The sequence below is a fragment of the Thermobia domestica genome, chromosome 14 (assembly GCF_964235325.1).
Source record: "Thermobia domestica chromosome 14, izTheDome1.hap1.1, whole genome shotgun sequence".
Lineage (NCBI taxonomy): Eukaryota > Metazoa > Arthropoda > Insecta > Zygentoma > Lepismatidae > Thermobia > Thermobia domestica.
This window is the reverse complement of record NC_137467.1, coordinates 59,681,390-59,707,186: the sequence shown is the minus strand read 5'-3', so window position 1 is coordinate 59,707,186 and position 25,797 is coordinate 59,681,390. Positions and strand designations below refer to the sequence as shown.

The following is a 25,797-nucleotide window of genomic DNA, read 5'->3' as shown; positions in this document are numbered from 1 at the left end:
ACATCTCAAAAGTAGATGAATACTTATGTTGTGACTTGAAAAAAACCTGAATTAACAAGCAAGACAGATTCACACTCTCAAAAGCAGCTGCAGAGACAAACTCACATACAATATGTACCAGACAAGAAGCCACCCGTCCAGTGGCGGCTTTTAAGGAAAGTCACATCAGTAAAAATTTATATTTTATCCCGACAAGCTAAAGAAAGAAAGCTTCAAAAAAATGTATACGAGAATTTGTGAACTAGGTGAGCTTGCTTCCCTTAGCTTATAACGATAACATTTTAAAGTTCTATCGATGGGACTTTCTTCCATAGCTGCCACTGTACCCAACAAAAACATAATAAAAGCCAGACTAAAATCACGAGAATTTAGTTTCAACTTCAAATCAAACTGTGACCAATTTGACCAACAACTACAAACAAAATTCAGGACGCAACTGAGCGGAACGAACTGCTCAGAGAGACTACCGTGAAAACATGCTGCACAATGTCCAGTACTTTCCGACATTATTTTATACTTTTTAAGTTAGTGTGTACGAAAGAAGAAAGTACGATCTTACGAAAGCAGATATTTACGTAGTATAATGTACTAAATATTCAAGAAGAAACTTTCGTTAATGCATTTCTTCTTTTAGTGCGTGTATTGATGTGCCCGTTTTTAAAGCACTCAAGCGAAGACAACTAAAGTTCTCTGAGACCATGAAATTGGTTGATATCTAAGTGCCAATCTGCTATGATTATTCAATCGATCGACATCGAGACATGAAAATAATCAGAACTGAGGGCGATTTCTCAGTATGAGTTCACACTGAGTCACTGTTCACATTGCAGAGGAAGTATGAACACGGACTTTAGATCAGATACTCGTAATTCGTCTTTGGTTTACAAAAATTTGCACCTACGAAAATTAATACCTACCCACCAAAATCACTTTTAGTAGCTTTCTCACTAGAATAGTTCTCTAGGTATTGCTCCGGGGAACTTTATCGTGTAGTACAAATAAGATTATTAAAAAAAATGTATACATAAATCTCTCCTTGACCTGACTTTCAATGAAAAAGAATATCCTCCTCCCAAAGTCTTACCCTCTCTCATACTGAGACCTAATGGGGAAGAACCTTTGGAATTTTGGATTAGATTATCACCAGTCATGAACAGATTTAATATGACACCTTCGACAATCAACTCACAAATACACTTCACTCCTCTGAATCCGGAATGGCAGAATGCGACACATATCCTGAAAACGCCAGTCATAATTAAGATGCATATGGATTCACAGCGCCAGTGTCAGCAATGGTTCGGAAGTTGTGGACCTGTAAAGTTGCAGTTGTTCGCAATCTATCAGTTCAGTGCTCCCGGGTTCAGGAACTTGATTCGGTACGCTTTTTATAAAGTAGTTACTTGAACAAAGCACCGGGAATGTGGATTTTCACTCACGACTACTGTCATGAACAGATTTCAATCGGTAGTGATGTGTGTTTCAAGTGTAATGAGTTAGCGATTGTTAAGTTTGCACACTGTGAGCAAATTTTCTTGTGTGACTTTTTCAGGATATGTGTCGCATTCTGCCATTCCGGATTCACAGGAGCGAAGTTATTTGTCCAAACCGGAGACCAGACCGCTGCTTAAAGCTATCCCTCCGAACTTTTAAAATACTTTTGCTTGTATCATTCATGTCCTCGGACGGAGTGAAACAATTAATTCGAACTGTTACTATAGAAATATGTTCAATATTCTCTCACCGGGAATTGAACCCGGGGCTACGTGCACCAAAGGCGTGTAATCTAACCATTAGACTAACGCGTAGAGTCAGGACATTATACAATTTATTCTTTCAATATAGCATGTCTTCAATGTCTAGAGACATTTTGTTAATGATTTTCACATAGTAGTTAGTATCACGTTAAATTACTACTCTCTAGCACTACTGCCGGTTTCATATACATTCGTCTAATATAACAAACTATTATTTAATTAACATTTCAATAAAATTTTAATGACTCTTCAAGCTATAGTTTGTACACAAACAAAATAAACTTTCTTCCTCGAAGTTCAACATCTATGTGTACAATTATTCAATGAAATATTAGGTGAATGTTCCTTGGGTACACTACTCACAATAAGTGACTAACTCTGTGGTGGTAGCATTCGACTCATTGACAATCCGTGAGTGGCCACTAATGCCCTTTCGACAGTTTAATTGCTAATAAAAGTTGGTTTAGTTTGTCACTCTGCTACAGATGGGTTATTCCATGAGAATAATAAGAGATGACGAGATGATCCCCTTCACGAGGTGCTAAGTATCGTTCAACAGTCTGTTAATTTTAACAATTGTTGGTGAGTCCGGCTATCATCCTTTTCTTTTATTGAATGTCATGTTCGGGTAAATCTCCGTTTCGAAGGACCGTACTCTCTTCTTATAAAATAATCAAAATGCAATTTATGAATAAATAAATAAATAAATAATGGAAAAAAAGCAACTGTGATGCAAATGAAAATACGTAATACACCAAAAGAAATAGAAAAGGAGCATCCCAACCTCTAGACAACTTGATTATGAATAGATAATGTGGTGATGGTGATGTGAGTGATTGCAAGAATCTAGTCTACTTACAAAGTACAGGGTTTTCAGAAAGTCTGGACGGATTTAATTTGCTCATAATTTTCATAAAAATGCTCATATTGAAATCAAATAAAGTGCAAACGGTAGCGGAAGGATTAAATTTTTTACCTGTAATCTGCACCAGCTCAGTTCATTCATCGCCACACCTCCAACTGGGCGCCATTTACGTCCACACACTCGCGTAGGACCGTCTAGGAATAGACTTCTGTGGGCTGTTGATGATGCTTTCCCTTACCCTGCTCACTGTTGTAGGCGATGTTGGCGGCCTCCTACTTCGAGGACGGTCCAGGACGCTTCCTGTCTCCAAAAACTTAGCATGCCACTTTTTCGGATTGCACTCTCAGTCTGTGCCGGCTTTTTTAACTCTTTGGTGAACTTTCGACACACCAGAATTGGCCTTGCCCTCCCTCTCCCTCTCTCAACGTGTTCAGAGTTGCCGCTTATCTAACAGTGTTGCCAACTAAAAATTTAATCCTTCCGCTACCGTTTGCACTTAATTTGATTTCATTATGAGCATTTTTATGAAAATTATAAGCAAATTAAATCCGTCCAGACTTTATGAAAACCCTGTATATAATTTAAATATTTAAGGTTTTTCGAACTTTTAAATGACACATGCCGAAAGAGTGGAATTAATTACGGATAATGAGATCCCAGGGTGTTCTTTGAATAGAACGACAAACTTCGCATACGTGTTCATGACCTCAATACAACTATCTGCAACTTTGATCGGACACACCTAATTACGGACATTGGGATAATTTAAGGTAATTAGTGGAATTGGTCATAAGACAAAGATAGTCCGATGGTGGCTACGTTTTGATTTAGGGAACCTTTGTATTGTTATTCATGGGACCAACAGTGCGCGTGGAGGGCATCATGAGAGCTTCTTGCTAGCGGCTGGTAACTGCTGATCATGTACACCATTTAAAGTCGGCTATCTTACCAGTTGGCAATAGAATCTTTCAGTAAGACAACGTTCCTCGTCACAAGATCAACGTTGTACTGTAGTGGTCCGAGTACAGTAGTGAATTGCTGTAATCGCCTTCAAACTCACTCGACCTTAACCCGATTGAACAATTTTGGGATGTCACTGAACGCGAGATCAGAGCTCATCGCGGAAAATACAAAAATTAAGCGACTTGTGTGTGCAGATATGGTACGCCATGCCTCCAACCATCTACAAATGTCTTATTGCTTCTATGCCAAACCATATTGCTGCTGTCTTGCGAACCAAAGGTAGACATATCAGATATTAAGTAGGTGTAAATTGTTTTGGCTCTTCAGTGTATACTTATCTATCTATATAGATAGATAGATACGGTGTCCCAAAAGTCCGGTCTCATAGAGAATATTATGTTCAACGCTGAAATTTTGTACTGTGCAAATATCTGCACGGGATATTGTTCAGCATATTCCCTGACATCACAAGATTAACAATATTGTCAGGCCAACATAAATCTGTATTTATTTATTTATTTATTTATTTATTTATTTATTTTTATTTTTTTTATTTTTTTTTATTTTTTTTATTTTTTATTTTTTAATGACTACCACATCAGTTTATTACATATTTCAAATCTAGGCATTAAACAAAAAATTATGTTATATTTATTATTCAGTGTTGCACCTAAGGACGCTATAGTACCACAAAACAACCAAATTTCGGTGGTCTCTACAGAAGTAACAATGCAAATGAAACAGACCAGGCAATGCATATCCAAAGTACTTTAGTGTTTCATACTATGATCATGGTATGACGGATTTTTAATGAATACGAACCAAGCTACACGTGACCGAAAATTTGACTTTTTTCAAAAGCCTATATTTCGAAAAACTGTTTAGTTAAGTACATCATCCAATTGCATAGATGGTTTCCAATAAATGTCAAGATCACAATGCCATTTACAGTGATTTAATGTCTCAAACCGTCCTGGAGATATGGTAAACAATGGTAAAGTTTGCAAAACTGCTTAAAATTATGTAATTCCGAGAACTTATAGGAATTACATCTACCAAAAAAAATATTGTTGTAATGTTATAGAAGGAAAGTAATCAAAAATAATTTTAGAAAGTTCCCACAAATATGCAATTTCAAGTAATATATCAAATTTTACGATATTTCTCCTATCTCCATAATGGTTTGATATATAAATTGCTGTAAACTGTATTGTGATTTTTGTCTATTGGAAACTATGTACGTAATTCAATGTGAAACTTATATAAACTCTTTTTCGAAAAAATGTGCTTTGAAAAGAGAAGTCAAATTCTTAATTTCTTGTGACTTTGTTTTCACTTGTTGAAATACATCAATACGATAATCGTAATATTTAACGTTAAGGTGTTTTAGATGTGTATTACCATGTTCTTCTCACTTATTTTATTGCTGTCGTATAGCCCCCCGAAATTTGATTGTTTTTCGATGTTTGTGATACTGTAGACTCCTTACTTTACAACACTGCATAACAAATATAGTATTGTATGTTTTCTATTTGCATGCAATTCTAAATATGTAATAATTTGACGTAGTGCCATTTGAAAAAATAAAGTTTATATTGGGTTGACAATATTGTTAACTTTGTGATATTACAGAGGTTCCAAACAATGTCCCCCCTAACGTTATTTGCATGCTACAAAATTTCAGTTAGTTTGTTTAAAAATTTACGGGCGTATCAAGATAAATGATCCACCTATATATATATATATATATATATATTAGTTGTATCAAGTAATAATGGTATATACCATCTTTTCTGGTTCTAGATGTGTATACTCACTTTTTTTAATTATTAGTTCCTTTTTATTAGGCTTCTTAAGCAAAACGAGTCGATATACTGTATATACGCAAAAAGGATAAAGAAATACATGATGGTGAACTGATAAAAGTTGTAGCCTGAGAAACTCTGCTTTATTAAAAAAATGGTGAAGATTTAAACTCAAAATTATTCATTAAATATACTATACTCCTTTAGTTTTGCACGCCGACTACGTTTTGTAGTGTATGAGGTCTTCACTTACGCAAAGAATCTCGGGACAACGAACATCAAAATATGAGCGCGTTAAACACAAACTTCTCCAATCGAATTTCAAGTCCTTTTTCCTTATTTGGAAGACACAAGACAGCAGACACGACCAGATTTCCTAGGACTCAATTCTCGTATTTGTGTGATATGTTTGGTGGAAATTCACGTAACAGTCTACCAGGCACGAAGAAATCACACTTCACACTTAATCCACTCTTGTGTCTTGTTCGTGAGCACTACTAATTTCAACGTGAAATCTGTGCAATATTCAATTATACAATGCTGAACAGAAATATGCATGTGCTCATTTAGTTAACATATACAATATACTACATAAATCATTTTACATGCTACAACAGTGTTCAACCGACTGAAAATCAAATCCACGTTGCTCTTCAAAGTTCTGACTGGCTCCTATAACACACTAACAGGCACGACAGCGGAAATAATTGTTACTTCTCCCGAACACTTTCTTTCCTATTTTAACCGTATAATCATTAAACTTTGTCCTTGAATGTATTAGTCAACAAGATTTTGGCACAGAAATTAGAATACCTGATTCTAATAAAACTTTTCACGTAGAATTCAAATATGTAATCGTTTCTCTCCATCACCCACTATTTTCCCTGTGACCTTGAAAAAAGGGTTATTTTCAGAAATTTGTTACTTACGTGCAGATAATCTGATGTGGCTTCCACGGTAATTACAAACCGTGTCGCCATTTTTATATGAGGGAAATTCTAGCGGGATTTTGTGGGAAATTCCCTCCAAAAAGTAGTTTATAAGATTTTTTTCTCGTGTCATTATTCATACACTGATACAGAAACGGGAATTGCACGAAAACATAGGTTTATGTCTACTCAATAAATCATGTTAATTTCATGTGAATCGCGTTATTCTAACTAAACATATGAATAGTTGTTTCTATTTACAGGTTTAAATGCAAGGTACAAGCACCAATGCAGCAAAGACAGAAACCTAATGTTGATGTATTGTTGTCGGCACATACACGGACATGCAGGTACAAGCACCAATAGACTGGAGCGCACACAATACACGCATACTTTCTGTGGAAAATTAGTTGATTTTTACGATTTTGACCTCACAACAATGAATTTAAAAAATCTGAAAGGAATAGCGAAATAAAATTAATTCGTTGAATTCCATTATCACTTTCAAGACAAGACAGTATTGCGTGGTGATGCACTGAGTTAGATTGCGTTCTGTGCTGCTTTGTAATTTATGAAGTGTAAGTTCGTGTGTATATGTGTGTGATACCGTACATGATACAAGATGCCGAGAAAGTGTGTAAATTACCAGGTCAATTTTTGATACGTATGTGGGGAGCTGACATTTAAATCGCAACGTCAATGTTTCACTCCACTTGGGATGAAGTGTTATCAGTTATATTTTGGTTGCAGCGTAAGACACCAAGATAAGAACTGAGCTCCTCACTACACTTGTACTAGCGTGAAACGTCTGACTGGGTGGGCAAATGGTGAACAGAACATGAACTTCTGAGAGAACCAACAGTAAATTCTTCAGACTGCTCCTTTTGTATGACACAGATAAAAGGAATAACCAGTGAATCTGAGAACACAGTGCAGTACCCTAATTTGCCATCAGCAATTAGGCCAGTTCCACACAATGAAGAATTACCAGTACCACGACCTCCAGCTCATCTTACTGCAGATGAAGATTACGTACTTGAGACAACTACTGAAATACAACATGAAGAGGAAGATGATCCTACATATGTAGGAAACACATCTACATTCGAGCCCCATCTGATAACTCAGAATGAACTAAATGACCTCGTTCGAGATTCGAAACTCTCCACAATATGGCAGAACTTTTTGCTTCTAGAATTACGACTGGAATCTGATTTAACATGACACTGAAGTGTGTGGTTTTCGAAACCGTCATCCAGAGTTTCAAAACTACTATTCTAATGAAAATGATTTAGTTTATTGCAACAATATTTGTGCTGTCATGGATACATTTGGACGTGAACATGTAAGTACAGTGAAGATTTGTTTATTGACTCTTCAAAAACTAGTTTGAAGGCAGTCCTTCTGCAGAATGGTATGGAATCTCCTTCAGTGCCTTTGGCTTATGCAACTAACATGAAGGAAACCTATGAGAATATCAAAATATTGTTAGAAAGAATTAAGTATGATATACAAGTGGACCATTTGCTGTGATTTAAAGCCATTTCTTTGTTAGTGGGTTGCAGCTTGCTTATACGAAATATCGTTGTTTCCTGTGCGAATAGGACAGCAGGAACAAAGTGGAACATTATATCAAGAAGGAATGGCCGAAGCGTGTATTAACTCCTGGACAGAAGAATGTTGTTTATCCCTCACTGGTGAACCCTGGATAATTCTACCTCTTCTTCATATAAAGTTGGGTCTTTTCAAAAATTTTGTTAAGGCAATGGACAAAAGTAATGCAGGATTTTGTTATGTGAAGGAAAAATTTCCTCGGGTTAGTGACGCTAAAATCAAAGAAGGGATTTTTGCAGGTCCCCAAATAAAATGTTTGATTCCTGACACACACACACACACACACACACAAAAAAAAAAAAAAAAAAAAAAGAGAGAGAGAGAGAGGATATCTTAACTCCGGTTGAAAAAGAGCTTGGTGTTCATTCAAATGTTTAACAGAGATTATTTTTAAGAAACAATAAAGCCGCAAACTACCGTAAAATAGTAAGTGATTTTCTGCAATCATTCAAAGAAATGGATTGCAACATGTCCCCATGGAGAAGTAGTACAGGAGAGGGGCAATGGCGTTCACAAATGCTAGCAGATTACTGTTGGATGCTCAAGAGAGATGTTCCAGAAACCAAAAACAGAAGAAAGTCGGCAACTAAAACATTTTAGTTAAGGTAAATGCTCATTTGTTAACACTTAACAGTTCTTTGGTAACGAACATATGTGACAAGATTAGTTTAGTTTAGTTCAGAAACAAAAACAACTATTAATATCTCTAGATAGAATAACGCGATTCAAATGAAATTAACATGATTTATTGAGTAGATATAAGTCTTATGTTTTGGTGCAATTCCCGTTTCTGTATTACTATATGAACAGTAACATGAGACAATAAAAATTCTTATAAACTAATTTTTGGAGGGAATTTCCCACAAAATCCCTCTAAAATTTCCCCCACGTAGAAAAGGACGACACGGTTTATACATCATTGTAAAGCGCGTTTCTTTGCGAATCCAATGAGGTATAAACCGTACTTATATTGTAATTACAGTGGAAATTACATCTGATTATCTGTACGTAAATAATAAATTTCTGAAAATAACCCAAGTCACATGGGTGTCACGGGAAGATGGTGGGTGATGGAGAAAAACTTATAACATATTTGAATTCTACGTGAAAAGTTCTATTAGAATCAGATATTTTCTCCCGTGTGCCAGAGTGATATTATCCAATGAAGGTTATGAAGCAGAAAATAAAAGTTTTTGTTGAAGTTTTACCTACAAGATGTCCAAAAGGTCTTGTACTTCTAAGTTTAAGTATCACAGAAAACAATATCAATGTAATTTTAGTTGTGGTTTGGTAACACTGCTTTCATTGTCAAGAGACGGCACCGTCTGGTGTCCCTGCTTTCATGCACAGCCTGGTACTCCTATGTTCAAGGTTACATAGAGCATATCAGCTGTAAAAGCCAGGACTGATGTGCGTGGTTGCCTTACATAGTTGTGTAACGTTTACTGGCATGTGTGTGTAGGTGCACGAACGACCACACACAGGCCAAACACACACAAATAATGATTGCGTTTAAAGATCGCTTTGGCAAGAAGCAACTCTACTTGATTGGGAGAAAGGCGCATTTGTTTCGGGATGTGTCAAAGAGTCCGCTTAGTGGACGTAACAAGACGCGTGAAGAATCATGTGCCGAGTGTATAGTACGATGCAGCGCATACAGATCCAATGGATACATTAGCATAATATTTTTTGAGCTCTGTTCCAATGATCTCAACAGTGCTATTAATTCTTCATTATAATAGTTTTTGAGCTTTGTTAAAATAATCTCAACAATGCTACTAATTCTTGCGCATAATTTTTGAGCCTTTTTAAAATAATCTCAATAATGTTACTAATTCTTTAGTATAATTTTGGGGCTCCGTTCCAATAATCTTAACAACGCTACTAATTCTTTAGTATATTTTTGGGGCTTTGTTCCAATAATCTCAACAATGCTACTACTTCTTTAGTATAATTTTGGGGCTTTGTTCCAATAATCTCAACAATGCTACTACTTCTTTAGTATAATTTTGGGGCTTTGTTCTAGTAATTTCAACAATGCTACTACTTCTTTAGCATAAATTTGGGGCTTTGTTCCAATAATCTCAACAATGCTACTACTTCTTTAGCATAAATTTGGGGCTTTGTTCCAATAATCTCAACAATGCTACTAATTGTTTAGTATAATTTTGGGGCTTTGTTCTAGTAATTTCAACAATGATACTACTTCTTTAGCATAAATTTTTTGGGCTTTGTTCCAATAACCTAAAACAATGCTACTAATTCTTTAGCATAATTTTTGAGCTTTTTTTTTCAATAATCCCAACAACGCTACTTATTCTTTAGCATGCCTTTTGAGTTAAGTTCATATTTCTAAAAACTTAATCATACATAATAAACACTTCTGATGCTCTGTTCTTCCATGAAAAGAAAAAGATATAAGCGGAAAGTTGCCTCGATGCTCACTGTATGGTCACGTTTAGTTTAAATCATTTTATAATACTGTATATAAATGTACTTACTTTTCTTCAGCTACTTTTTGGCATTTTTTCGTGTAGTTATCAATTATGGCTGGCATCATTTTGTCTACTTCAGCCTTCAACCTGAAAAACAAATTTACATATTTATGTACATTGTTCTCATATACACCTTACAGGTGTCACCTTAGAGCTACAGCCCGATGGCCTGATAAGTGACACCTGTTCAACTGGTTGTGTTTATAAAATATATCTATGCTAAGAGCACCATTGTTTAAACTTGTTACTCCACAATTCTCTTTCATTTTGACTGTCATCGGTCTTGCCTGAATAAAGTACAACCTCAAATATATCACTCCAAGTTTTTGAGATATTTTTTATGGAATAATAAAGATACCCAACATAAAATATTACATATACTCTGAAAATATTATCTATCGTGTACGCAAAGTCTCTAAGACAGTTTAATTATTAATAAATCAGAATCTAATGAACTGATAGCTGTAATAGACACAAACTCAAAAAGTGTAGTTCTCTCTTTTCAGATCATAAGTTAGTCTATAGAAAATTTACTAGGGAAAATTTATTCTAATGGAAGAAAATGGCGATTTCACAGGTGAAAGCTCAAGCTGTATGCTGGCTTGTGGAAATAAAATCGGTGACAAACGCAGAGAAAATTCAGAACATGTTACTATAAAAAAATCCTACTTGTTTTTTCTTTGTTTAGTAAAGAAAGAAAGAAAAAAAAACAAAAGTTTTCAGAAACAGGGAGCGTTTTTGATCAGAAGTATTCGGGGACGTTCATGCACAAGCAATGGAAACGTTCAATGCGTACAACAACAATTTGTAAGAAATTCATGTGAACAGGGGCGAAGGAATTGGATATGCCTGCTTCGACAGTCGCAACATAATATGGAGAAACACTACAGTTCTATCCATTTCAGGTTTAGCTTATGCAAGCAATTCAACCAAATAATATGGTTTCAAGGACGGAGTTTGTAACATGCACGGAGAATAGAGGAAAACGAAGGATTTCTTAAAAAATACATAATGTTCTCTGACGAAGCTTGTTTCCATATTTCAGGTACAGTGATAGACAGTGATCTATCAGGTATAGTGATAGATCTGTGCATCTGGGGATCCGAGAACCTACAAGTCTATCGTGAAATGGAAAGGAACTCCGTGAAAACAAATGTATGGTGTGGTGTTGTGTTAGGCACGATCACGTTATTGGTCTTCCCTCATTCGCCGAATCTTCAATCACAGCAATTAATTACTCACACATGTTGGAAAATTTTATATTTCCACAAATTCAGCTTCAGCCCGACATTATTCTGCATGAGAAGTCCAAAAACCTAATTTTATATCTCTAACCTTAAAAGATTACGAGTTATAAACTCTATTATAGTAATTGTAGTGTTCGCCCCTCTTTCTTCTTTTCTAGATCAAACATTACAAAACGCTCAAACACGTCTGAAATTACGTTAAATGAGATGTCAAAATGTAGAATTTCAAATCTCTAACCTTAAGAGATTCCAACGTTTAGACATCTTATTAATTTTATTCTCTCTCCATCCGTTTTCTTACTTATTAGGCCATCTCAATTACGAAAAAAAAAAAAAAAAAAAAAAAAAAAAACGCGTATTTAATTATTTTAAATGACAAGTCGATATACCAAATTTCATGTTTCTAACCTTTATAAATTCGAAGAACTGCACATTTTAATATAAACATTGACACCTCTATCTCCCTCTTCTCGTTGAATTTCCAAAAATTCTTCCTTAGTGGCACCTTACGTTACAAATCTTATGCACTGTCCAAATTTCAAGTTTCTAGCTTAAGTGGTTTAGCCTGAGCGTTCATCAGTCACTTATTTCACTCAGGACTTCTCATTCATATATATATATATGAGACAAACATTGCAGTTGTATTACATTACACTTAGGCAATTTACAAATTTAAATTACGTCAAGGTTTTGCATTATCTACATAAGTTGAGAGTTACTGTTTACTAATTTCATTGTATTTACTTCACCTTTAACATCTTTTATATGCATTACAGTGACCGTTCTTACATGATCAAATTAACACATGGCATACCTTCTAATTCCCTCTTTCACTTTACCCTCCTCTAAACATACAAGGTGTGATCAAAAAATACGGTGAATGTAGTTCCTAGTAGTAGTAATGCACTCCTCTTTATCCTCTAAACCTTTGGTACAGTCAGTGTCGAGTTTTAACGAATTGTGGTGTTTCGTCCCTCTCAAATCTTACTTGCCCGTCTGTTTTCCTTAAATTTAATTTGGTAACTATTTCTTGAGTTGAAAAAAATAAAGTTATTGTAAAGAGGAGACGAATTCCAAGGTAGCATAGTGTCCCACATTGTCAAAACTATTTTACATCAACTACTTTTACTTCCTTTTTCTTACAAATTCAGAGGAGCCGTTTATGAAAAGTATGACGTCCATTACCAAAACAATGAAATTTTATTAGGCCATTGAATATCAAAATTTTACATGACCTTTACCATAAAATTATTTACAATAAATAAAAACTATTTTATCACTTTAAAATCTTGATTAGCAGGAGACCTGCCATTCTCTTTTAAGTGAGCTTCTATTCTGATAGAATAGATATTGCTGTTAATAAAAAGGGTAAACTTACAAAAGGAATTGGTCAAAGAGATATTGAAAAGGGGCTTTTTGGAAGGGAGTGTAAGGCAGATTTGCATTGATTATTCGCTAGGCTGCTCATGGAGATAAGTTTCAAGCTCTGGATTCAAAAGGGACAGGATGACCAAAATATTCCTTCTGTAAGTTTACCCTTTATATTAACAGCAAAATGTATTCTATCAGAATAGAAGCTCACATAAAACAGAATGGCAGGTCTCCTGCTAATCAAGATTTTAAAATGATAAAATAGTTTTTTTTATTGTAAATAATTTTATGATAAAGGTCATGTAAAATTTTGATATTCAATAGCCTAATAAAATGTAATTGTTTTGGTAATAGACGTCATACTTTTCATAAACGGCTCCTCTGAATTTGTAAGACAAAGGAAGTAAAAGTAGTTGATATAAAATACAGTTTTGACAATCTGGGATACTATGCTACCTTGGAGTTCGTCTCCTCTTTACAATAACTTTACTTCTTTTCAACTCAAGAAATAGTTACAAAATTAAATTGAAGGAAAACAGAAGGGCAAGTAAGTAAGATTTGAGAGGGAGGAAACAGTGGCATATTAGTTGGCTTCCAGAGGCAGAAGAGTAAGGACGTGTTCCGAGTGTCTGTAGCGCGCTAGCATCAACTCCTCTTGTTCCAAACTTCAAAAAAAGTGCTAAAGAAGCTCACGAAATGTCAAAATCAGTGTATGGCCATGAAGTGGCACTAAAGACTGTTTACAAGTGGTTCGAGCGATTCAAAAATGGCAAGAAGTCGGTTGAAAACGACCAAAGATCGAGACGTTCTTCGACATCAAAAACAGCCGAAAACATGCAAAAAGTGGCACAAATGATTTGTTCAAACAGAAGAATGATTTTTCGAGAGCTTTCCGAAGGACTAAACATCTCATATGGGTTCATAAAAACTATTTTAACCGCCGAGTAAGTGGGCAAATGGCTTCCTTCAACACAAAAACGCCCCACACTTTGCTTTCGATCTGTGAGTTTTTGGCCGAAAAAATATATCTATCTGTTCACATTCACTGTGCTCTCCAGATATAGCACCATGCGACTTCTGGCTCATCCCAAAAATTAAAACTGTGCTTAAAAGAAAACGATTTGACCATTCCTGACACTGAGAGGGCCACAACAGAGCAGCCGAACGCCCTTCCAAAAGAAACCTTCCATAAATGCTTCAGTTATGGATTCAACGTTGGAATAAGTGCATTGCAAGCCAAGGACAGTATTTTGAAGGATATTAAATCAAATTCCATGTAAGCTTATTATTTTGTTTCTCAAAATTATTCACCGTATTTTTTGATCTCGTATGATTTACCTTCTAATTGTCTGTTTCACTTTATTCTCCTCTAAACATTCACTTTATCCTCTTCTAAACATGTGACTTACCTTATAATTGCCCCTTTCACTTTATCCTCCTCTTCATCAAGAACCAGTTTCTTTGCTCTTTTCATCAAAGTTTCTTTGGTACAAGGTAAATAGCCAGCTAAATGACAATACACAATCTGCCTATTGCTAGAAGACAGCTCACGAGTTTTACGTTCCACACTGTCAAAACAATAAAAACAAAGTTATCATATAAGCAATTTCATAAATCAAATAATACAATGTACACTGTTTTTTTTTAAAGGTTTCAAATACAGCTTTTAAAGCCAATTTATACTCATGACATATGAAGTGTGGATAGCGGAGATACACGCCGTCCGCAACATTGAGTTGTAGTGCGGATGGCGTATATATATATATATATATATATACAGTGAAACCTGTCAACTTGGCCACCTCTCTAAGTTGGCCACCTGCTTATCTTGAACCTGCATTTTCCCATAAGACATTCGTTACTTACTACTCTATAAGTTGGCCACCTGTCTATCTTGGAAGTTGGCCACACTGAAGCAATGTTTACCCTATGATGATAATGATAAATTTACCTGCGTATCTTGGCCACGAAAAATACAGTTTTGTTGTTTTCCTTAACTCTTTCGAATTCTCATATGAGAGGTAGATGTTCTGTATTTGTGACTGGACACAAGCAAGCATAGATTCGCACGATTTGCTCTTGAAGGTCAATGGCCAGAACACTACCCTCATAAAAGGGTGGTGAAGGAATATGTGAATAAGGAAAAGCACGTACAGGAATTCAGGAAATGGTTGTACGTATTTGTTTACCCTGTCTGTTTTGGTAAAACCATTAGCTATATCGGCTCCTTTCATCAGTGGGAAGTTTCAGTAGTTCCGAAAAATTCTCAAGGTTAAAGCTCAATTGTCATTTATTGGCACCTGACTGCATGTCAAAAGATAGTGGAGGTTTTGAGATATGAATTCCCTCAAGATTTTCTCAAAACATTTGCTCCGAGGGAAACACTTCTAGCTCATTAACAAGAGGTAGTTAACTAATATTAGAATGTGCATATCTGCCAAAAAGAATAAAGCAAATATGTCTAGAATGAACCACCATTCAGTAACAACTGAAAAGAAGTCATATAAATTGCATATGAATTTCTCAATTTATAACTTAGCTTTCTTGTTTTCAATCTGAATAACTCAGTGTGCTATAATATCAATTTCAATAAACTGCGAACATACATTTCTATTTCATGTTTGCTTATGTTATTGTGTTTTCAATCTGAATAATCCAATGTACCAGACTAGTTTTCAGGAAGAGAAAGGTATGCATATAGCCTATATTAAACATACTATCAAGAGCGCCGATCCTGGGGGAACCGAGCTCCCCAAAGCTCATGTGGTCCCTATTTTATTTATGAGTATACAATATTTGGTATAATTTGAGTGCAATTTGTCTTAAAATCTTCATATATATATACCTTCTGCATCAGAATGCCCCCCCCCCCCCAAAGTTAATGAGAAATCGGAGCTCTTGCATACTATAGTAATATTTTCTAGTACTGTATATTTTTATGATTACTCTCTATATATTATTTATAAGTAGCTGCCGTGCCACAGCTTATTAAAATTTTACGATCAAGTAATACTAGAAATCCTATTCTAAAAATACACAAATCACACTTATTTTCTGTAACTTGGCCACCTGTCTAAGTTGGCCACTTTTCGATGGAACCGATGGTGGCCAACATAGACAGGTTACACTGTATATATATACTGAATTTGATTCTACTCGATCTAGGTGTGTATGTCGTAAATAAACTCCTGGACATTTTTTTCTTCATAATTTTGCTACGAGATTTACACGGGATGTACACTGTTCTGAACATAGAATTTGGGGTCAACCTATATACGTTCAGAAAATATGGGTCATGTGACGGAAGAATTCTCTTGCAAAAGTTCCGTCGGGCTTAACCCAGCCCATCCTAGAGCTCTATGAAATTTATGAATGAATGTCTGTTGAAAGTATCACCGAAGGGATTACAACAAAATTTCAGCCCTTCGACTTTTTCTTCATCCTTCAAGTTAAGTAATCTCGAAAAGGATCCCCAAGTATATTCGGGATCACAGACTGACAGAGGGTCGACATGACCAATCGTTTCTTCGCTGCCCCCTTGATTGGCTTGGTACGCAATTAGTTGCAGTCACCAAGATTCACAAACATGATCACGTACGCGTTTGGAAAGATCGGTTACATCGACTTACCGGATGAATTCACTTTCCAGACAGTAAAAGACTTGTTTGTTTTAGTTTTGACAAAACCAGTGAGAATATGACCTCACAAATCACGTGACAAGCATCGTATGCAGGAAACATTCAACCCCACCGCCTGTATCATTTCCTGTGCATGAATAGTTAACCTGGAGCAAACATGGACCACACCCTGGAGCATCATTATCATGACGTGGGCTGAATGACTCATGACGTGTGAGTTACGTGGCGCTCACACTATACACCAAGGCCACGCCCTGACAAACACCATCCAGACAGGGCATTTTCCCTCTCATGACCGAGCCTTGTCGTGCCGAGAGGGCTTAATCCCTCTTAAGGGTAACCAATTGTGTCGGTTCCACCCCATGGTTATCGTCGAGTGTGCTAAACACGAGCTATAAAGACGTCGATCACGATCTAGCGTGCAGCATATCCAACAGCTCCTCTTGAAGAGAGGTCCATAAGCCTATCTTCGGATATCATCTTGGGTATATCGTACAGCATGAAATTTCTGGAATGTACAATTTGCATAAATGATGATATATTGGAAGGGAGCTAATGACAGGTCATAGAAGTGTCTGTCAGGGTATAGCATGCGACATATCACACTATTCGTCTTGGAGAGTAAGTCACAGATTCATGGTTGGTTTCCCTATAGGTCTCGATATATTAGACGAAATGGCTTAAATATGTTTTTACAATAATTATTTGTGTCGTTCGGTAAGAATCGTGACAAACCTACCTGAACAATATTCTAGAGGTAGCTACAAGTAATTTGCTCTATAAGTGAACAGGGTAGCTCAATTGTTTTGTCGGACGCCCCTACTTTGGGATGGGCTGGATTAGGCCCGACGGAAATTTTGCAAGCGGATTCTTCCATCACATGATGCGTACTTTCTGAACATATATAGGTTCGCCCCAGATTCCATGTTCAGAGCCGTGTACATCCTGTGTTAGTAGTATTGTTTATGCAATGGGTACAATAATATATATATATAAATTTCATATTTTCTGTTTTTAATCAAATCCGTAAATAAATTTTACGAGAAAAAAAAAGTTTTAAGAGCAACTTGTCCTCATAAATTCCATACTTAAGGAATTAGGGAAGAAAGAGTAAATTAACCAATACAGAGCCTCACATCAAAAAACGCATCCTATTAAAATTACGAGTAGAAAATATAGAAGAGAGGTTCGTATGATTAACATAGAAAACGTGATCGAAATGTATTGATGCCAGATTTAAAAGAAAAGAAAATTATGATGAAAGTTGCATTGAGGAAAAGACGAGATGTACAAATTTAATATCATGATCTCATAATACCGATGTTATTTTAATGTTATAGCAATTTCTCAGGTGGCCATTTGGAGATACGGTTAAGTAATAAATAAAAGGTAATTTGATGTCAATATTTGTTGACGTGATTTATTAGTTAATACTACAGTATGATATATATATGGATTTTCCGAAGATGATTCACACACATACCATATATAACTCAGATATTTTATTGTCCCTTACGAAAATCTCACTTTTTACGGGTTATCTCAAATAGAATTGGTATTGAATTCGTTGCTTCGCTGTGAATATCTATACTGGTGTGCACAACTTAAGGGTGAGATCGATAAAGTTAACAGAATATTGCATAGTCGATAAAAATACATGAAAACTTGACAGTATGTTGCCAGAGGAGCAAGGCGTTACATGGCTTAACGTCAGTGTGACCATAGAACCAAATGGTCTGATCCCCAACATGAAATCAATTGAATGTAAGGGACGAGACAGTGTGTGTCAGTCAAAGAGCTGTTAAGATGCCTTGTAATGATGTTACATACAACATGGTCAGGAAACGTTTGGATGACATTACATCGCGAAAGTGGAAGAACGACGAATTGTGACGAGTGGTCACGCTTGGCTGGGGAGTCTGTCGCACAGTTTGGTATTGCCTACAGCATGATTTTAAGTGAATGTGAAGCGTTCCGAATCAAGAGGTAATGCTATGAGAAGCAGAGGTGGTGGTTAACTACTGCCAATTACAGCAGCGGACGACAGCTACATTGTGCAACAAGTAAAAAGCATCGACATAAAACAGTGGGTGCAATTGCAAATACAATTAACAGGACTGTAAGGTGCCCAATCTTATGTTTTACAGTGACATGTCGACTGAATTGTAGGTGTCTCTCTGCTCTATGGTCATTTTGTTTGTTCCGTTGACACCCGTACATCGGCAGTGGTAACAAAAACATCAAAACTGGACAAACGAGGAATGAGATCACGTTCTATTCTCAGACATGATAAAATTTAGTCTGAATATTGATTTTGAACGTACTCTCATCTGGTGAGAGGTGGGAACACACAATGAACCCAGAAACACTGTTGAACGTGCCCATTTCTTGTGTGGGGTGGAATAACAGGGTATCAACTAAAATTTCAAAATGAAATTTCATGACTTCTTAGTGACTTTCTTTACCAAACCATAAAATTTAGTAACATTCGAAAAGTAATAACCGTACCGGTACCTTTAGCATTTATCTTTCTCTACTTTCAAAGGCTGTTTCCTGGAGCGATAAAAATTTGGTGTCTTGTCACATCACTTTCAGTATATTCACTGTATAGTCTATTTTGTTCGGTAACTAACAGACAGCGAATACTCACAAATTCAATAACCTTATAATTACGTATCTAAATACACATAAATTGACAAATCCTTAGCAATTCTTTAAAAACGTCACACTGATTGTGAAAAGTTGCACTGATGGATTATCTCTCTTTTTTAAATTGTTAAATATTGTTTTACCCTTTTTTGAGCTTTTTTGATCCTCTGAAGTTCTTCAACTTTTTCTTCGCTCTGTTGTAACAATCTCCTTTTCTTCTTCTTCAACTCTTTTAAAGTATTCTGCTTTCATCTTGATTTTGTTTTGTCTTTCGTGTTCTTCATTGAATGTTTCATGCATGCGATAGAAGCGTGCTTTGCTTGGATTTGGCGGCGTCTAACGCCTACCATAGACACTTATGGCGATGAATTTTGACGTTTTATAGAACAAAGTTTTCCAGTCTCTACTTATATTTTTACAGATAAAAAAAAATCGTGACCCAAAAGCTAAATTTCGTGACTTTTTCTTGACTTTCATGGCCGTTTTCTGATTTCGTAGCTTTCGTGACCGATAGAAACCCTGAATAATGTTGCATGGACATACTGATCTCCTAACTTTTGAACGTGGTACATTCACCGGTCAGTGTTACTGTAAACATTGTATTCCTTTCTCACGTGTATCTTTTCAGAGGTGCAGTCGGCCCCGACTTCATCTTTATGGATGATAATGCGCGACCGCATCGAAAACGCAGTTGGCGGAGATCACAGAGCAAAATGTTATTCGACAAATCGACTGGTTTGCCCGTTCCTCCGACCTGAATCCCATCGAGCACGTGTGGGATGCTACACGGAGATGTCTTGCGGCACGTCAAAATCCAATAACTATTCTATCAGGCTTGTTTCCATTTTGTACTAATACACAATAACACACTGAGCAAGGCTATGTGATAATATGTTAAAAACAGTATCACGTAACGGTTTCAACACAATAATTGTGTCTTCATCAGACTTCCACTCCTTCTGGCTGCTTGGGAGTTGGTCATCACTTATATAGTCTCCGGAGATCAACTTTTAATTAGGCTCCGCCCCTTAACGAAGTGATGTGGATGAGGGAACAAAGAAGAATTTCATAAAAAGAATGGAAGAAAGAATAGGAGACCTAAACACAAATGAAGAACGGAGGAAAACCGATTTAAAGAAGTTCTGCACACAGCTAAGGAGAAATGGATACAACGAAGAGGATAAGATCAGAAGAGACAGCAAGAGAGGGAAAGAAAGAGGAAGAAGACAAGAACAAAAAATTGTTTGGAATAGAAAGCCTAGGCAAAGAAACAGAGAAGATAAAGAGAATGCTTCGGAAAGCAGGAATTAGGACGTACAGGAAAGGAGGAAGCAGAATAATTGAATTAGTAAGAAGAACCAAGAGAAAAGCAGTAGCGGCCAAAGATCAAAGGGGAGTAATATATAGAGTAGGATGCGCGGAGTGTAACAAAATTTACATAGGAGAAACAAAAAAGAAAATGCAAGAAAGGATTAAACAGCATCAGGATGATGTAAGATTGAAAAGGGACAACAATGCGATATACAAGCATCACAAAGATACAAACCACAGGAAGGAAGGAGCAGACCTGTTGGAAGGAGCAGAGGTCATAGAAGTAGAGAACAGAACTTTGGTGAGAAAATGGAAGGAAGCTAGGGAGATTATGAGGGCAGGAGACAAGGTGATGAATTGGAATGCAGGATTCTCGATAAATAAAGAGTGGGAGAAGATTCTGCTTAAAGAAGAAATGAAAAGGAAGAAAGAAAGAGGAAAAATTGATAAAGAAAATAAGGATAATTGGAGGACAGAATGTATCCAACGAAAAAAGTAGACTTTTAATTGGACACGTGTGCAGCTAAAAAGTGAAAGCCACACAAGTGTTACTTTTTAATGAAGGGGCGGAGCCTAATTAAAAGTTGATCTCCGGAGACTATATAAGTGATGACCAACTCCCAAGCAGCCAGAAGGAGTGGAAGTCTGATGAAGACACAGTTATTGTGTTGAAACTGTTACGTGATACTGTTTTTTACATATTATCACATAGCCTTGCTCAGTGTGTTATTGTGTATTAGTCAAAATCCACTGAAGAGCATAAAACCGACGTCAGCAGCGCTAGTGGAGTAATGGAACTCCATACCATAATAACTCATTACCAACTTTGTGAGCAGCATGGGAACATGTTGCAAAGGATGCATAGCTGTCCGTAGTGATAACAACCTTTCTAAGGACCATTTCACTGCTTCTGTAACGTCAGGGTGGCTATCTTGAGTCGCAGTGACTCCAGTGTAAGTTATTGTTTCTGTATAAAATTGTCATTTTTGTTCTAATCACGTGTTTCTTCCTGTTGTTTCCTGTATCATACTGTAGCACTGCTTTCTATATATGGTTCAAACTTCAGCGACCTATGACTCTTAGGAGTAATACAGCATGTGAAAATAACTTTCGTCCCTAAGTTTTGCACACCAGCGCATAATTCAAGACAGTCTCAAAATGTATGCGGTAAAAAACACCTTCATATAGTAAAAGCTACTGAAAACAAATGTACAAAACAAGTTATGAAATTTAATCTATTTTTTTAGGAACTGAAGTTATGATCCTTTAGTTTATAAAACACCTACGAAAACAAGGTAGTATACAGTAAAAGATACGTAATACCACTTATGTCCCTCAGTCAACTTCGAAATGAATCTCCGATTTTGAATGCAGTTATCTCTGAAGAAAGAACTGAACTTTTATTGGCGACGTCATTTTAGTAAATCTTCTCGGACTAAGGTGTGAGGTTATTGTCCCAAACTTAGTTGGCATCACTGCGGACAGGAGCATGGAGTGAAGGCGCCTTGCACCCAAATTGTGCAGTGACCTATGAATATTTGATAGCGTCAGTACGGTTCACATGGGCACTATGCCTAAATCAAGAGAGACGGAAAAGCAAAACATTGCGATTGCCAGGTATTTCCAGGAGCAGAATTGTGATCGTCAGGTGACAGTGTCTTACTTCAAAGAACAAGATATGTGTGTGTGAGAAGGATCAACAGAGTTATTAAACGATTTCTTGACTGGTGAAGTTCGATACAACACAAATTCAGGGCCCCAGCGCACAGCATGTAACCAGAAGATGGTGAAAAAAAAAAAAAAAAAAAAAAAAGTGTTCGTTAAACAACCAAATCTGTCAACGCGACAAGCTGCTCTAAAACTAAACATTTCGCAAGCATCAGCGATGAGAAATCGGAAAACAGCCGGAATTCACTCACGAAAAAGACAGACAGTGGCAAAAATATGAAAAGATGAATTGGAGAAAGCAAAGAAAAATTGTGCAAAATTGTATAAGGAAGCCATACCTTCGGGAGGTAATTTTTTCTTCATCATCGATGATGAAACAAAAGTCGAATGGGACGCTTCAGAGATGAATACTAATGAATATGTCTCCATTGTACCAAGGTGCCAACCCCCTCTGGAAGCCATGATAAAACCGAAATCCAAATTTCTAAAGAAAATGATGGTGTGGCAGGCACTGACACAGGATTGGAGGCTTTCTCCAGCGTTTGTGACCGACAAAACATTAAACAGTGAAATATGTGTATCTAATTGTCTACGAAACATTTTGTTGCCATGGATACATAATCTGAACATTACCCAGCCCGTTTTATTTTGGCCGGACAAGGTATCATCGCATTATGCTCAGATCACCGTACAGTTTTTGGAGAACAATCATATCTCATGTGTGTCACAAGTTGACAACCAAACGTCTGTGCCACAGTGTAGACCAACTGAGCGGTTCTGGGCTAAGGTGAAGAGACAAATGGTTGCTAAAAAGCTTCTCTGCGAGATCATAACGCAATTTAAGCGAAATTGGACCCGTATTTCGAAGCAGGTGGCTGCAAAACACGGAATACGCCTTTTTGCCAACTTTAACAAGAAGCTGCGCGTGGCAGTAAAAGAAGGCCCATTTGCTGTGTGCTTGAAGACATTTTAATTCATGTATGTATCCTGTAGTCTATGAAATATACAGTTTTGGTCTGGGAATCATGCTTCAGTTTTTTCTTATTTTTCGTTTTGGGACAATAAACCTGATTCACACCTTATCAGCTAAGTGAAGGTATTGATATTCGACGTTTCAAATGCAGACATTACATTGATCTTCAGGGTTTGTAATGAGAGACCGGAGATATGGGGATGTATATATGGTGACTCTTAAGGGGTGGAACTATGAATGGAGGCTTCAGACATTCAACAAAGCCATTTCTCATAGCCACAACAACAGCCAATCAGAAGCCAGCATCCTTAGCCAATCACATGCCCCCACTCATAGCTCAGCCCTTAACCCTTTATTTGGTACTGTTGCTCTCAAGCAACAGCGCATTCTATTGCGTTACCCGCACGAATTATAACTTCAGTGATCATTTAATTGGCATTATTGCTTTCATACAATATTCATATACATGATTTACGGTCACTTGTTTCGATATTTCTAATTTTCGTCAGCAGAAGACAGTCAAATTTAGTATTGCAGAAGCTTTATCTCCTACGTTTCGCAAAAGGTTTTTGTTTCTTGCTCTGTAGGAAGATAATTTCAACGAAGCTGCTGCTAATTACTGAAAATATTCTTATGATATTTGACCATAATAGGGCAATGCTGCTCAGTAGCAACATATACGACCTATTTTATGGCAATGTTGCTTTGAAATAAACATCCCGTATTTTGTAACCGTAAGTACAAAAATACTTTAACAATTGCAATATTATGATCAAGAAGACATGGTTCAACCATAAAAACAAACTAAATATTTTAATGGTAATGCTATCAATGCTTGCCAATTAAAGGGTTAATAGTCACCATATATACATGCCTACATCTCCGGCGTCTTCATTACAACCCCTGAAGATTAATGCAATGTCTGCATTCGAATCGTAGGATCTCAATACCATCACCTGGCTGACAGACCGAGAAGACTTACTAAAAACAGTTATCCCTAATATACAGAGAACGTAATTTACTATAGTTATCAATAACTATTGAAATGAACCCATTCGTCCAGTCTTTTGGAAGCTACCATGCAACACAAAGTGACTACCAAACATAACTTCAACTGAATAATGAACCTCACCTCAAAAGCATATTATTCACATCAGTCGAGAAAAACTTGCACTTCCCTTCTGCCGAGTTCTGTGCAGCTTTCTTCAAAAGTTCTATAATCTCCTTTAAATCATCCGGTGTGTTATCAGGTAACTTTATTTCTTCTTTCGGAGACGATTTCTCCTTCTCTTCGCCATCCTGAGATTCTTCAGAATCAGATGAGTTTTCAGACCCTGATAAAAATAGTATAAAATGAAAATTATAAATATCCATAAAATAATTTTATTTTACACAAATTGTACTAAAATGAAATAAATTAAAGCTTTATTACCTTGTAATTGTGTAAATCTTCACCAGACCCAATATATTTCAACCACACATTTTTCTGTGACTGTCTTCAGAGTTTACGTCGTTGCCTTACAGAAAAACGATCGGCACACTCGAGGAGTGGCGACTGTAATGTATCTTCGGATTCTCACAAATTTAAGCATGAATTGTAAGTGACGAACGGAAAGAAATAGAATTAAGAATGTAGAATATTCATACTTACCTTAAGATGGTGTAACCCTGAAGATGGTCACAGAAAACTTAGTGGTTGAAATTTGTTGAGTCTATACAAGATTTACGCAATTATAACAGAACAAACTTTTGTTTTATAAACAAACCTCTAGATTAGAATCAAGGATTTAGGTTGTGTGTGCAAGTACTTACAAAAAATGCAAGTGAATGGTGATGGAGAATTGATGAAATAAAAAGAATATGACAGGAAAGAGAGGAAAGAATCGGAGATAAAATGATAAACAAGCTTCTATAGCCTGGGTTCCAACTATAGATCTTTCACACTTGAGATGAGTGATCTACAAACACACCACTCTTTTCTAGAAATATGAGAAGGACTTAGCATAATAAAGAAACATCTTTTCATGTAATAAGATTAGAAACAAATTGACAGTTCAAAATCACAACGGATTCTACATCAAAGAATAATATTTCCCAAATACAAATTTCAAACATGGTGAACTGCACTCAGATTTTCTTAAATTTCACTTCATTTTTTTTTTTCTCATTTGTTTATATTTTAAACATAATTATATTATTATTATTTAAAAAAATACTTTTCGTACTTCCTTTCCCCTCATTCCACATAAACAAAAATTCTCTTTTACTCCAACAAACAAAAAATAAACGTTTTTTTTTTTTTTCCCTTTTGATTGCTTTTAGACGTATGATGCAATGCAAGAAACAAACAAATATTAACAATAAAACTCAGATATACAGGAAACATAACTGCAGTGACACATATTGACAAATTTAGGGTAAGTCTATTGACCCATAGAAGTCCTCCTTGCAAGAGATGATATAGATGTCTTCTAAGGAGTTATTGAACATTAAAACAGGGTTCTTATATGTA

At 36.2% G+C, this 25,797-nt stretch overlaps 1 protein-coding gene across 4 annotated transcripts in view; it reads right to left on the bottom strand.

Moving 5' to 3' along the window:
* LOC145669689 (uncharacterized) overlaps positions 1–25,797 on the bottom strand; it is a 215,068-nt gene that overhangs the window by 109,392 nt on the left and 79,879 nt on the right. For all 4 annotated transcript variants that reach the window (XM_081737976.1, XM_081737973.1, XM_081737975.1 and 1 more), the window contains exons 8-10: positions 24,418–24,619; positions 14,456–14,614; positions 10,435–10,515 (exon numbers count right to left, since the gene is read on the bottom strand). In XM_081737976.1, the coding sequence (XP_081594102.1) occupies positions 10,435–10,515; positions 14,456–14,614; positions 24,418–24,619 (442 nt within the window). The remainder of the gene's footprint in view (positions 1–10,434; positions 10,516–14,455; positions 14,615–24,417; positions 24,620–25,797) is intronic.